We start from the raw sequence: 16139 nt of genomic DNA on the forward strand, positions 1-16139 counted from the left end.
TGTTAGTATACCACTGAGCAGGTCTGCAATTTTCTCTCACTTCTTCCCCATCTTCATTTTCCCTAATAATTACTATAAATGAAGAAACTTCTGGTAGAGCTCCCATTTCTTTTCAAGCAGCATTTATAAAGGAAACATTGGTAACTTGATTTGTTTCTTTGTTAAGTGTGAAAAATATCATGTTACCATACTTACAGGTTTGAGACTTAAACACTGTGCAGGACTAAAATTATACAAAAGTAATAACCAAACTAATTTCATCCAATGTAATTAGATATGCCGTGTGTATTTCTCCAGTCTGTCCTATCTGACAATTATCTCCTTGTCTAACTCCTGAGCTGTTCATAAAGCAAAGAGGTCCAGGAAGAAAACAACAACAACAACAACAACAACAACAACACAAAACTGACAAACTTGAATAGCAAGGGAGACAGATACAAAGAATAAGTAATTATGGTTAAATTTTTAACAGTGTTAAGAATAGGCTCTCCATTCCTTCCACACACATATCTGTAATGGGACTACATAGAATTGCTCATGCCCCTCAGTCTGCTACTTGATTTATTCCCACATTTTTTATCATTCCAAGTTCTAGAGTAATCCATGAATATATTTGGATATTCCTTCAATAATTACTAAAATTTCAACATCTTTCTTAATTAATCAACAAGGTATAGAGCTCCCACCCAAGGTTAGAAAATATTATTTTTAAATGAATTGGAGAAACCTTCCTTCCTCCAGATAGTTGCTTATATCCATATCTTTATCTAGAGCTATAAAATCTATGTATCTCTATAACTATAAAATCCACATAAACCCAATCTCCCCAAATTAAATGAAAATTAAAGTTATTATATGTAAAATGTATTAGTAATGAATTTGATAATGAAATACATAGATCATTATTTATATTTTAGCTGTGAGAAAGGTCACAACTCCCTTAAAACATTACTATAAATGCAGAATACTTCAATTCTGGAAATACAGTTTTTCCATTCAGTTCAACTATGATATCAAAGTCTGATCTCAAAAATCCTCTTCGTAAGGTAAAAGTTAAAATAGTTTCATAATAAAAGATGACCCCTCTATCTTCTTTCTCTCTGTCCTCCCCAGCTTCTCTCTCATCATGACAAGAAAACAGGTTTTTTCAGCTTTTATTAACCCATCACTCTTAACAGTTTCTCCCAATATACTTACCACAAAAGCTCTTTATAATGCTTCTTTATAAATAAATTGATAGCTCTGTTAAGAAAAAAAAAAGGTTTTTTTCCCCCCTTAATCCTCTTTCTCTCTGCCTTTTCCATAGGCAGAAAGTCTTCTCTGTTTCTCAAAAAACTGCTAACCCCAAATGCCAAATTCTAAACAGTCCATTCCTTTTGTCCCTTAAAATTATAGTAATACAATTTAGAGCCTCTTTTGAAATAAGGGTTATAAAGTAATTTCAAAAACATCATTTGATTCCATAGCATCAAGCCCTATCCCATGTGGTGAAATGCTAGATTCTACTGACTTTACCTCTTTATCCCCTCTTTCTTTGCCTTTTTTATTGACTTTTCAGTCTTTCATTAATACTTTTAGATTGATGCTTCTATCTTCTATCAGGGCAGGGGAACCTGCAGCCTCGAGGCCACATGTGGCCCTCCAGGTCCTCAAGTGGGGCCCTTTGGCTGAATCCAAACTTCACAGAACAGATTCCCTTAATAAAAGGATTTGTTCTGTAAAACTTAGACTCAAAAGGCCACACCCAAGGACCTAGAAGGCCACATGTGATCATGAGGCAGCAGGTTCCCCATCCTGTATCTAGTTCTTGCTCCCTCTTCTCTTTTCATACTACATATTGTCTTTGGTCATTATCATTCACTCCCAGGGTTTCAAATATGCCTCTATTCAGATGCCTGACTCACTCTTCTGAACTCCATTCAGACAACTACAATTACCCAGAGGATCTCAAGTTCAACATTCCAAAATGAATGGTTGATCACTAAAAGCAAACCTCTCATTCTGATATTAGGATTTTTGTTGCTGGCACCATTATTAACAGTCTCCCATGTTCAAAATTTTGGTACTACATTTCACCCTTTTTAAAAACTCTCACGTTCACTCAATTATTGAATCTTGTTAACTCCCTCACAATATTCCTTGCATCCTTACCTTCCTTTCTATTCTCACTACCATCACCTTCGTAAAGGACTCACTCCACTAACACCTTGCTAGACTACTGGGGTGGCCTCCTAATAAACCTTCCTACCTCCATTCTCTCTCTTATCCAATAAATACATTCTTCATACCTCTGTCAGACTAATTTTCCTTACATAAAGAGCTAGTCGTCATTGCTCTTCTCAATTGTCAGAGGGAAGAAAAAAAAAGAAAGTTACATGATTATTATATATTTTTAAAAATATCAAGTTGTACATAATAGATTTGCAGTTTCATGTACCATCAATTTTTTTCTATTCTTATGTTATGGAAGTTTTTAAAGTTCAGAATAAAATAAATAAATGTTTTAATTTTTTATTAAAACTTAAATATATAATAAGAAAAGAAAAATAACATGATAAACTTATATATATTAAAACTTAAATATAAAATAAGAACAGAAAAAATGTGTCATGTGTACAGCAGAACATAAAGGGGATTCAAAATATATAGCAATAAATTCTCATTTCAAGAAAGCCTATATATTAAATACTATGCGTGTTGTTGAGAGCTGTCCACCTTTTCTTTGCTTCCTTGTAGGTTTTCTTTTGCTCTCTGCTGTACACTTTTTATTTTGTTCTTTTCCCCCTTCCTCCTCCCCCTAGTAAATAATTTAAAAAAAAGATACTCTATTTTCAACTGAGAAAAGTTCAGCATCTCTTGCCTAGTATTCAAAACTTTCACAATCTGATGTCACTTTACCTTTCCAATTTTATTGCAAACTACTAACAAAACAACTAAGTTGAATGGTATCTTAGAGTCCATCTAATCTCACCTATTTTATTTACTTCCTTAATTACTATTTTATTTAATCTTATTTTAATTTATTTTTGTTCCAGACCTGCAATTTTACTGGTATGGAAAGCTCCCAATGAGGAAAGTCTTTTCCAATACAGATCAGCACCTACTCTGAAACTTATACAGTTCTCTTAGAGTTGCCTTGGGCCACTGAGAGGCTAAAATATTTGCCCATAGTTACACAGACAATAGAAGTGAGACTTGAACCCTGATGCTCCTGACTCCAGGACCAGATCAATATCCACTATACCATGCTGTCTCTCCTAACCAAAAATCTCCAAAAGTGGTCAATCAGAGTTTGAAAATTTCACAAGAAGCGGATTCCATTACCTCTAGATAAATTACATTCCTTTTTTGACTAGCACTCATTATTAGATATTTCCCCCCCACTGAACCTAAATCAGCAACTTCTATCCAATTTTCCAAGTATTTTTTTTTGTTCTGGGGTTAAATCAGAATTAAATCTGATTCCTTTTCCTCATGGTAGTCCTTTAAATTGAGGGTATACTGGTGTCCAGAGCAGAAGGAGATGATGAGCGATAATACATGTTGCAAGATGTGCTCTTGATCACCCTCCTCTGAATGTTTTGCTGGTTATCTATAGACACTCTTTCTATAGTGTGGCATCAGTCACTAAACACAATAGTTTGATATGGTATGATGAGGTAGAATCTGTTAAAATCTCATTTATTATATTCTGAATATTATTCTTCTCACATTTCAGCCAAAGAAGAAGAAGAAGAAGAAGAAGAAGAAGAAGAAGAAGCACTTATATAGCACTTTAAGGTGTGCAAAGTGCTATTCACATAATAACCATAGGAAGTAGGTTCTACTATTATCCTCATTTTATAGATGAGGAAACTGAGGTAGAGAGTTATGTAACTTGACTGGGATTACATTGCCTCTAAAGCAAGATTTGGACTCAGATATTCCTCACTCGAGGACCAGCACTATTCACTGGGTCCCCTAATCCTCCCCACACTAAGTTCTGCCAAACTGAGATGCTATTTGTCCCGCGCTTTTCTACCTCCACGCCTTTGCTTACATTGTTCCCTTTGCTTGAGTGCCCTTCCTTGTCTTCCTCATATTCACCCCCAGAAGTCCAACTCAAATGCTACCTCTTACATGAAGGTGTCTCTGACACATTCAGTCAGTAATAACCTTCCCTGCTAAAAGTAGTAAGGGCAATAGCTAATTATTATTATTAAAATATTGTTTATAATTAATAATATAACTATCTGCCAGGAACATTTGCTAGGCACTGGGGAACACAAACACAAAATAAAACAATACCTGCCCTCAAGGGGCTTAAATTCTATTGAGACAACAGAAATTTTCAATATCAGGGGATGGACTAGGATATAATCTTTAAAAACTAGTTTTTGACTATTTGCTATACTGATTTTTAGGTGTTTGTGAGTCTAGGGCTACCTGTCATCTCCCCTTAAATGAGCTTCTAATGGACAGCTCCACATCACTAGAATTACTTCCCTCCCTATCCCCACCTCAATCCTAGGAACTATCATACACCAGTGAATAGTCTCTTTTTCTCTGAATTTTCAAAAATGTAAAATATAATTGTCCAATGGGTACACATTTAGTGTCTACTCTATACAAAGCACTATCTTATGTGCTGATGTGATACACAATTTGTTACAGATCCTCCTCTCAAAGAACTTAAAGAATGAGTTGGAGTTGGGGGAAGGAAAATGTTTTGCTGATATCTAAGGTCCTTCCAACTCTAAAACCTATGATATTAGGGAAAGCAAGAAGTCAAAATAAGAGGTCTAACTAAGGTGGAATACTGTGAGAAATCTGAGAACGAAAATGTCACTTCCATCTTGGGGAAGGTAAGTGAAATTCACAGAGGAGGTAGGACATGAATTGGATCTTAAAGAAAAGGAAGCTCTTCAAGAAATCACAATTGAATGGGATGGTGGTAGTATTCTAAGCAAGAAGGATGAACAGTAGAAGGGAGAAAACAGTACAAGAAAAGAAGCCAGAGAAGTCTACTTTGTTTAGAAAGCAGACTATATGAATGGGAGTATCAATCAAACAGCAAGCATTTGAAAGCATCATTAAATGCCACATACTTTGCTAGCTGTTAAGGATGCAAAGACAAAAGGGAAAAACAGTCCTTGTCTTTCAGTAGTATGAAATATGGCTGGAAAGGCAAGTTGAAGACAGATTTTAGGCAGCCTTAAAGGATAGGATGAGGGATTTTTGCTTACTAGGCAAAAGGGGAATCACTGGATGTTTCTGAGGATAGCAGTGGCATGTTTAGCATGGTATATGACTTAGGCAGTAACAGGGTGGGAGTGGGAATAAACTAGAGGGAAAGAGACCAGTTAGAGGACTATTATGAGAATCAAGGTGAAAAGAGATGAGGTGCTGAAAAAAATGGTGGCTTCAGTGAGAGTTGAGAGAATGGGATAGACTAAGAGAGATCACAAAGTGGGGAATAACAGAGGTCTTGGCAGCGATTGGATTGTGTGTGACAGGGTGAGAAAGAAGGAAGAATTAATCATGCATGAGTTTTGGTTTTCCTCTAGGAGGCATAGTTTACATTAAGGAAGAAACTATGCAGTACCATGGGAAAGAACATAAGATTTGGAAGCAGAGCCTGGGTTTGAATCCTGCCTCTGCTAGTTACTACTGTGGGAATGCCATTTGAGTTCTTTGGACTACAATTTCTTCAGAGAAGAAACTACAAAATCATATAGTTTTATTACACAATCTCTAAGGACCCTTACATTTCTAAATCAGATTCTTACTCTAACACCTTGTAATCATAATTAACTCATTTTAAGCCTGGAGCAGTGTAATGGCCCCTGGGGTCCACAAGGTTCCCTTCTCTGTTGCTTTAGGGAGTTTATATTAAATAAAAAGTTAGGCATACAACCACAGTTGCTTCAAGCCCCCCGTTAACAAAATTCTAAACATTAAGGCAGAGGTTTGGCATTCTGCCTTAATATACATTTATATTTATCACTAGTTAATTCCTGACCTCTTTGTGGTTGAAGCAAAATTCAAGTTATTGAGAATATTTGGGAAAAGAGGCAGCAGAATATATTACAGTGTCTTAAAAGGCAAGTACTAGAATGGGAAATGGAAAGAAAACACCTCTTCTCAGAACTTGCTTCAGTTCTTGAGAAGGTGGGTATGACTGGTGGCATTAGCCCCAGTCTTTTACTCCAAGATGACTGTAGGGCCATTGACCCTTCTGAATCTCCTTGCTCTCTGCCAGAGATAAGTCATTTTTTCCCTTTACCTGATTGCTATTATTGTTTATTCTTTCCAGTTCAGATCATGAAGTAAGCTCCCAGATTTCTTGCTCCCAACTTCTTCCTCTCTGCTTTGAGAACCTTGAAATTTCTCCCTGGTTCTGAAATAGGTCTTGCTTTTTTTTTTTTAATATGAGCTCCTCAGCATATAACCAAATCCTTCACCCCATCAGGAAAGACTTTTAATTGAACTATTGAAATGCTTTTGATGGATTTCAGAAGGGGTTGCCTGGCCTCATTGACACCTGGTTCTTTCTGACTGATTGTTATCAAGAAGGGTTCTTACCTAACAAAGGCAATTACTTTTGAATGAGGGTAATCAATGGAAGGGGAAGCTTAGATGGTTCAATGGATAGTGTGCTAGGCTTGGAATCAGGAAGATTCATCTTCTTGAGTTAAAGTTCAGCCTCAGACACTGACTAGCTGTGTGATGCTGGGTAAGTCACATTTACCCTGTTAGCCTCAGTTTCCTCATCTGTAAAATGAGCTGGAGAAGAAAATGGCAAACTACTCCAGTATCTTTGCCAAGAAAACCCCAAATGAGGTCATGAAAAGTTAGACATGACTTAAAAACAACAAAATCAATGCACTCTTCCACTATTTTTTGCTCTTCACTTGGTGGTAGCCTGAAAATACTGGCATCTCCTTTAAAAATCAGAAGTGCCAAGAAATAAAAAAAAATAATAGCAGCAATTATAATTGATAAAAATCAAGAAGACCATTGTATGTCCCAAACATATGAAATTTGACACTGGCAAGGGGTGAACTATTCATATGCCATCAGGAAAGCCAGAGACATATATGATCTTAAGCAAAACTCCATTTAGCTTTTAAGACATTCAATAAAAATAACAGAGTTATAAACAAGCTTAAGCTCAGCTCATTCAAACTCAGAAAAAAAAACAAGTTTGGTTCAAACATAATGCACCATCTGGCTTATGTCTAATACAAATCAGCAGAGACACAAGGAGCTGAAGTGAGGCAACTGATAGCACCACCATGACCACTATTGTTCATACTCACAGGAATCATCTAGGATTTCAATACCATAAAGAACCTTCGGGATCATCCAGATCATTTTACGCTTGGGAAAATTGAGGTCCAAAGGAACTAAGTGATTTGGCCAATGTCACACTGCTCAGCTAGTAATAGCAGATCGGTTACAGGTCTTCTGAAATCTAGACCTATATTCTTTTTAATAAACCATGTGTTCCCTTTCATCTATCTACTATCAAATGAAATAATATGTACAAAATACTTTGCAAACCTCAAAGTGCTCTATAAATGTTAGCTATTATTATTATAAGCAAATCTTTTAAATTATGTGTTTTATACATTCTTTTTCTCCTGCTCTCTTTCCTCTCCTGCTCAATTTTACACTTCCTTCCTTCCTGTCTATTTCTTAGTCTTGCCAGGGATGGCCATGGGAATGGACCCTCAGAATATTTGACTTATGTCCTAGTCCTTAGATGTCTTTGAAAGCTCCCACAGTTCACTAGAATACATCCAATCTAAAGATAAAAATGTTTCAAAAGGAAACGCCTCTCAATTTCCCATTTTCTACAATAATTTAGTTTATGAGCAAATATAGAATGAGATTCAGGACAGCTGCAGCCCCAAAAACATAATAAGTACAAAAGTTAACTATGTACAGACTAGAAAGAAAACTAAATGGAAAATAATCAAAAAAAGCCTTTCACAAAATTTAAAGGACGGTCTGAGTGTCCTGTGATTGTGGTAGACAGCAATACAAATTTACGTTTCAATTTTTGCATGATTATTTTACAATTAAGTTTAATAGTCTTCCTGAATTGTATTCTATAATACAACTTGCCATGGGGGCAAATTAATCAGCTTGCTGATGAAATGAATCAATGGTCAAGAAAGGATTGATATCTTAAGTATCTCGGTCCCAGATCATAACACAAGTCTCAAGATGAATATCTGTTTTTCTAAGGAAAGAGTCTACATTTGGATAACTGATTAACTTGTCTTTTCCAACATAGTTGAAATAATGTTCAAAATATACAGTCCATCTCTTGCCTCTCTCTCCTGTTCAGAATTTTTCTCCCACAACCTTTTCCAGGTAAGCCCGGTTAATATATTCAACACCTCTATTCCATTGATAGCCATTGTTATTTTGTCCCCCCACACCCACACCCCTGTCATTTTTCTTTATCCTGGAAGTCATTGGGTCTGCTTGCTGGATTTTTTAACTGCCATTTTAACTTGTTGACTTTGACATTCAGACAAGAATAAAGCAAGACATTTTAATGAGTGAAAAAAACAATTTCCAATGAAAACTACTAATAAGAATGCTTCATCCCTTACTATCTCTCTCATCATATCATACCCCTTGCTATTCTCTCTTCCTAACAGACTGAGTTAAGGAGAAATAAAATGAATGTGTCCCAAAAGCCAGTAGTCAACGCTGAACCAACGATTTCTTCTCAGAGAACAACCCTGAGCTTATATAACATACATTAAGGTTTGGGATTTCAAAGCTCAAAGCTTAATTATATTGTTCATGTTACTGTTAAGTTTTGATATTACTGTAAGTTTTGATGCCAACATGTTGTTGCATTTGTTTAACTTTTTTTTAGAAGGGAGATGACAGTAATAAGGGAGGATTTATTTGGAGAGGAACTAGCTATAAATTCAATTTACCTAAAGAAACTGTTCTCCAAAGACAGCATCAAAATTATTTATAAAATCAAGAGCTGAATATATCATATGACATAACCTCTCATTTTTCAGACAAGGAAACAAATATCAAAAGGAGCACAGGACTTGGATCACAGGACTTCAATCTGGAAGAGAAGAGACTTGCCCAAGGTCACACAGTTAAATCAGCAGCAAAGTCAAGATTTGAACATATGCCTCCTGACTACAAAGCTAGTATTCTTTCTATCACACCTCACCAAATGTCAGTTAGTTAGGATTAAATCACCAAAATGTTCGGTTCCAAAAGTTCATTTAAATGCTGGTTGTTGGTAATCTGGAACACTTCTACCCAGAGAAATACTCCCGAAAATAATATTATCAATGGTGATTCTAGTCTAAAAGGATGCCGAAGCAAGTCTACAAAAACTGAAACTATAATGTAGCACAATAACAAAAATATGAATTCTTGGTCCCACGAAAAGAAGGCCAATGTGATTTAGGATGAGGGAAGAAGGAGGTTTCATTTCTCTTTTCTAATATGGGGTAAGCTCTAGAAAATTCAAATCAGACAACATTTTATCATTCAATAAAAATATATTGCGCATCTACCATGTGCAAAGCACCATAGGGACTACAGTGACAGATACAACATAGTCCCTGCTCTCAAAATAATTTACAAACTAGCAGGGGAGATAATACATGTAATGCAAAAAAATTAAAATGCAAAGTGGTTTGTTTGGGGATTGTTCCAGTATCTGTCTGGTCAGGATACTGCTACAGTCACAGTAGAACATAATAATGTCACTGCTGAGTTTCTTTCTCTGCCCCTACTTTTTCTTCTAGCTCTGCAGATACCAGGTACAGTAAAAACATATGTTCTCCTATACACTTCTGCTCATTGGTTAGGGGCATATGAGGGCAAAGCTCTATCTACCGTGGATTGTTCAAGGTCAAGTACTAAGTCACTCACAAGACTTGGATGCATGACCTGGAGGTCCAGTACCCCCTGGGAAGAGGACTGAGATTTGAATTCTATGAAAAGGCTTTTTTGTATAAGGTATGGCATTAGTTAATGTTGCCAAATTGGCCAAATGCATCATTACCTGATTTTCAAATTTTTATTTTCATTTATCTCTCTACTCAGTTTCTCTAAACCTCATCCTTTTTAAGGTGAAAATGGATGAGTGGAAGATGTGCTAACAACCTCTGATCAAGAGAGCTCATCTGCTAAAAGGAGAGAGGAAGAAAGTGTGGGAATAAAGGATAATAATAATGCACTACACCCCAGCAGCATTCCAAACAACAAGGCTGGAGAATGCAGTATGACCAGCAGCCAAGCCCCCAGTGTATGTCCTACCTTCCTCCTCTACTGCACCAGCCTCCCCCACCCAAGTCCTGTATCTCTCTAGAATTTGTGCTACCATGGTTCTGGCAGGAAATCTACTCCCATACCTGCTCTTTTGTCCTTTTTCAACATTTTATTTGATAAGATACAGAGAGATGCCCCATGAGGAGGAGGGTTTCAGAAACAGCTATAAGTCACAATGCCCTCCTTTTGCCTCATCCCTGAATTTTAAATTTCAGTAAATGGTGAAATGTGGTTCATTGTGGCATGTCCCATCCACGATTATCTGGGTCAGTCTTCAAGAGTGACCAGTGAGAAATTCTTCTTAAAATTCCAAGTTTTAGTTTTAGTTTTTACCAACCACTCTCAAAGCAATTAAGCCCTAGTGGCAAGTTGCAGGAGTTGAGTGTGACTGGTCTATTGTAAGCTAGAGACCACTGCATATGACTAGAGATACAGAAGGCAGACATGCCAATAAACAAACATTTAAATATAAGAATTAAGAAAGAATCTATGTGACATACAAGACAAGGTGTGAGTTCACATTCCTCCCTCCCTTCAAATATTTATCATTCATTTGGAAGAACAAAAAACTCAAGAATATCAAGGGATAAAAATGAAAAAAAAATGTGAAGGAAGGAGGTTTAGTAGTACCAGATCTTAAACTATATTATAAGGCAGTAATTATCAAAACCATCTGATATTGGCTAAGAAATAAGAAAGGTGGATCAATGGAATAGAGTAAACATACAATTTACAGCAGCAAATACACATAACCTTGTATTTGTCAAATGTAAAGCCTTAAGATTTTGGGATAAGAATTCATTACTGGGTAAAAATTATTGGGAAACCTAGAAATAAGTGTGGGCATAGACCAATATCTTACAGCGTTTACTAAGATAAGGTCAAAATGGATACATGACCTAGATATAAAGAGATTACAAGAAAAGTAGAAGAACATGGAACATATTATGGATGGGTGGATAGGTGAAAATTTTATGGATAAAGAAGAGATAGTTAGTTGTAAAATGAATAATTTCAATTACATTAAATTTAAAAAGTTTTGTACAAATAAAACAAATGTAGCCAAGATCAGAAGGAAAGCAGAAAATTGGGGGGGAGGAATTTTACAGACAGTTTCTCAAAATATTTCTTCAACCAAAAGCTTCAAAAGGAAGTCCATTCTCTGCATTGCCACAAGCCATAAACAACTTACCTATTAAGTGATCTCTCACTGATTGAAGGGACCCTGATGAGAAGAATCTCAAGCCATACACAGTGTAACTGGGAGGATGCCTGGCCTTGGCCGCAATGTCAAGAAGCAAAATAAGTCCACAAAGAACACAAAAGTAGATGGGTCTGCTGTATGTAATTATTTGGTTGTGTCCCTAGAAAATAAATACAAAATTTCTGAAGAGAAAATATGATGTCTGTTGTGTTGACATAACAAAGTGTACAGAATGAGTGAACTAGTCAGAAAACACATAAAGCAAGTTGCAGGAAACATCCCCAAACATAGTGGAATACACTTGGTATTCTGATGAATCTGGAATTCAACAATAATATTATGCTTCTCTTTAACAAGCCCATGGTAATCAGTCCTGAAAATTTAATCACCCTCCATGGAGAAAATCTAGCTCTAACATCACTTTCGCTGTGATAAAACATGGATTTTTTTTATTGTTCATCTTAAGAGTGAAAATAATTTAAGTCATCATTTGCTCTGTGTTTTCAGTTTGGTTCCACCCTTAATAAGATATGAAATTGTAAAGTTGTAGGTTTCAAATGCCTGAAATTTCATAGAGATAGACGCTGCTACAGATTAAACAGCTAAACAAAGTGAGTATGATCTAATGCAGCAATGATGACCAGCTATTTATCAAAGCACTTCTTTGAGGAATGCTAAACACTTGTCAGACATCAGCTCCTGAACCTTCACAACATGGTTATTGGAAAGGAGAAGCAATTAGTCATATTGCCCTTAAATAGATAGAAAAATCAAGACCCAGATATGAAATTAATTTCCCAAGGTCACTAAACAAGTTGATAGCAGAACCAAGAAAAGAATTGAACTCTTCCTAGGCAGTCAATGAAAGTATCAACAAAGATTGGTTTAAGGAGCATCCCTAAAGTCACTGAGAGTTAAAAGAAACACACTCTTCTGGCAGTGTGCTTAAGGACAAATAGGTTATATTTTATTGTTCTAATTCATTGGGGTGATTTGAGCATGATTGGTCAAGATGATAGCAATATGAACTCAGATTTGATCTTTTTAAAATCACTGCTTTGGCCCTGTTACATTTAGGAAATGTAATTTAAATAGCTACTATCTCTGAAATTAAAATACTTTTATTCTGAGACTACCTTTTAATGTGGGGGAAAAGTCACATTGTCAATATGGGTTGGATACTTAGGGATGTTTTTGACCCTATGCCTGCCCAAAACTTACTAGCACACTCTGAAACTTCATTTTTGATCCAACCAAGCCCATATTATTGGGTATGGAAATATTTCCTTTGCATCTCAAAATCATGATACTGAAATATTGTTTGATATAAACAGTTTTTATCCAAGTATAAAAAAGTGTCTTAGTGTGTGCAAATACATTTCTGTCTTTGCAAGGAGAGTTATCAAGTTCTTTCTTCCATCAGTTGTATTTAAGAAATGCAATTTAAATGTCCATCATGTGGTGGGGGAAAATCTTGTTCTGAGGCTCTTTTAATATGATGGAAAAATACAGTGTCCTTAGGGGTTGTAAATTTTTGGCATTGAGCCAGGCTGAGACTTCTGCTATATTAGCACTAATCTGAAATTTCTTTTTTTAAATCCAACCAGGCCAAAGATTACTGAGCATGGGGATGCATTTCAAATTATGAAATAAAAATTCAAGAGTCAATTACCTAGCATAGTACCTCATTATCCTGTTCATTTTTAACTTCATTCTCCCATATTGCATTGTATCTCCAAACCATCATAAATCCATTCCTAATACATGGGCATTACAAAAGGCACTTTTATTTTCTTCAATACCCAAGAACACAAACTAATAAAGTTTCTTGGTTGTCTAGTTGCATTCTTCATATGTGTATGAATCACAAAAACCCTAGGGTTTGGTTTTCATTTTTCAATAGAATTTCATGAATTCCCATGGAATAAGAGGCCTATCAGGACATCTCAAAATGCATTGGAATATTTCCTTTATGCTTTTAAAACTTCTTTCATATCTATCTTTGTTCAATAACATGTATGTAACAAAAATTTTCATCATAATGTATAAGACATAAGGTCATGGACAAAAGTGACACAGAATGGGCCAGCATGGATAGGTTGCAATCTGCACTATTGGAGGGAATTTCCAAATCAATGAGATACAGATCCATTTCTGTATTTGAGTCCTTAAGCATTCCAATTTTCCATCATACCACCCACATATTGGATTTTAAAACCCACATCTTGTTCACAATGCAGCAAAAATATTGGTTGGGAAAGTTTTGCCAATAGTTACTTTCCTACACACCTGTGATAAATACTATAGTCTATGCAGGGCAAGTTTTAGAGCAAGTTGATAAATTATTCTATTGTCTGTTGACCTTCTGCAGGTTGAGTCAGCTGGTGGAAAATTTTATGCTTTATTTTCAAGACTGGAATAAAATAACAACTTCTGACTGAATCCTTTGAGAGCCGAGGTGGTTATCTTTCTTATTTTTTGTTTTTGTTTTTGGTGGTTATCTTTCTCAGTAACTTTCATGCATCAGGTTGAGGTTGAGTGAGTTGTACATATGACCACAATGCATCAAGTTGGAAAAACTTTAATAACTGCCCTCCCCTCCCCCTGGCCTGTTACCTCCCCACCCCAGGTCTGAAACCAATACTAAGATTTGTCAAGAAGATTCTTGGCAAGAAAGAAGACCCCTGAGTTTGAAAAGCCTGCAGCACATCAGAAACACAATCTCCTTTCCATCACCATGTTTGCCTTGTCACTGACACTCAGTTGCTGGCTTGGGACTATGCTCAGGTTATGGGACATTTTAACCTACGGCCAATACATTTGTGATTTGGTACTTTCCTCTGGGTTATCTACTTTTATACTTTCTCCTGGATTATTTGAGCATTTAATTTCTTTTGTGTTTGATGAATCACTTCTATTGTTGGCTTGCTCTATTCACGAGGCTTGATTTCCCCTGAGCAGTAAGAACTGAGAGGAAAGAGATGGAATGGGAATAAGAGAGACCTAAAACTTCAATAGTTAAGGAGCTCTCACTGAGTACCTTCTTCTGCAGGTGACAATTGTCTCTGCAACTAAGAGCAGAAGTGAATGTGGATTGTCCGTGTTTTTGACTGCATTCAAGTACTGTATCCAAGAACAGCCCCTGCCTCTCTAAGTCCCAATAGGCACTACATTGTGTGTGCACAATTGTGCCACAGCCCATTGTAGAGAAAACATGAGTGTAGAAAAGGAGACATGAAAATCTTGCGTTACTTAAGAATCAGTTGTATCAGGAAGCAATATGTATTTTCAAATTATTGAATTTCATTATCATTATGGAGACTGTCTCTAGCTTAGGAATATCTCCTATTTGTAAGGCACTTTACAACGCCAAAAGCACATTCCTCACAAAAACTCTTAACATACAAAATCTAAATAATGGTATTTTAATTGTACAGATGAGCAAACTGGGGCTCAGGAAGGAAAACTGTTTGGACTGAGGTCCTGAAGCTAGTTACTGGCAGGGCTGGGATAAATAACAAGCTGAAGCATGCATGGAAGAAGGTATCTATAAGAATCAGTAGATGCAAAACCATACCATTTGGACATTAGTTGAACATGGCAAGGGGGTTGGTTTTATAGCCAGAGGACCTCAGCCCTAGCTTAGTTAGGTAGCACAACAGATAGAATGCTGGAATTTGAGTCAGGAAGACCTGAGTTCAAATCCAGCCTCAGGCACTTATTGGCTGTGTGACACTGAGCAAGTCACTTAACCACTCTCAGCTTCAGTTCCTCATCTGTAAAAGGGAGATAATACTATCATTTAACTCTCAGAATTATTGTGAGAATAAAATGACAATGTTTTCAAAGTGTTTCACAAACCTTAATACAGTACACAAATGTTAGCAATTGTTATTACTGCTACTCATGTGAGCTTGGCTGTCTGACTTCATCTCTCTGGGCTTGATCTTGCTCTAACTGTAAAATGAAGGGATCAGACCAGATAACTTTTGAAGTTCCTTCTAGCTCTGCATCTATGAGTTTATAAATAATGCTTTTAAAAAAGAAAATATTTAAGTTACCACTGAAACAACCAGATGACTTCTAAAGGGAGATCACCTAGCTCTAAGTACTCCTTAGTCCTAGGATGAAGAGATTCACCGTGTCACACTTCGAAGCAGCAGTCCTGATGATTCATAGCCTTGGAGACAAAGGTGTGTAACTGGCAGATGAGCTGCTTTTCTGGGACGATCATGAGAAAGTCATAAGAAAGGTGATCTTCTGGTTATTAGATTTGGGAAAAGGTACATTTTGGGCTATTATGTGTGACCCATCTGTTAACATTCAAACACCTTTCAAGGAGATTTTTGTTATAATCAGATAGAAAATGACTGGGCTAGAAGGAATTTGTGTTTTATCTGATTTGCATTTACTGAATTTCTCCACTAGGTGTTGCAGAACCAAACAGAACATACAAAAGATGGCCCCTTACCCTCTAGAAATATAGGAATTTGTGTTTTATCTGATTTGCATTTACTGAATTTTTCCACTAGGTGTTGCAGAACTAAATAGAACATACAAAAAATGACCCCCTACCCTCTAGAAATATAGGAATTTGTATTTTATCTGATTCCCATTTACTGAA

The 16139-nt window shown here is 36.3% G+C and overlaps 1 protein-coding gene across 1 annotated transcript in view; it reads right to left on the bottom strand.

The window, feature by feature from the left end:
* Nucleotides 1-16139, bottom strand: part of LOC114049455 (pecanex-like protein 2) — a 369169-nt gene that overhangs the window by 247111 nt on the left and 105919 nt on the right. Inside the window, exon 13 of the mRNA XM_027870706.1 lies at nt 11504-11675. Coding sequence (XP_027726507.1) covers nt 11504-11675 — 172 coding nt within the window. The remainder of the gene's footprint in view (nt 1-11503; nt 11676-16139) is intronic.

The sequence above is a fragment of the Vombatus ursinus genome, unplaced genomic scaffold (genome assembly GCF_900497805.2).
Source record: "Vombatus ursinus unplaced genomic scaffold, bare-nosed wombat genome assembly UNPS02014798.1, whole genome shotgun sequence".
Lineage (NCBI taxonomy): Eukaryota > Metazoa > Chordata > Mammalia > Diprotodontia > Vombatidae > Vombatus > Vombatus ursinus.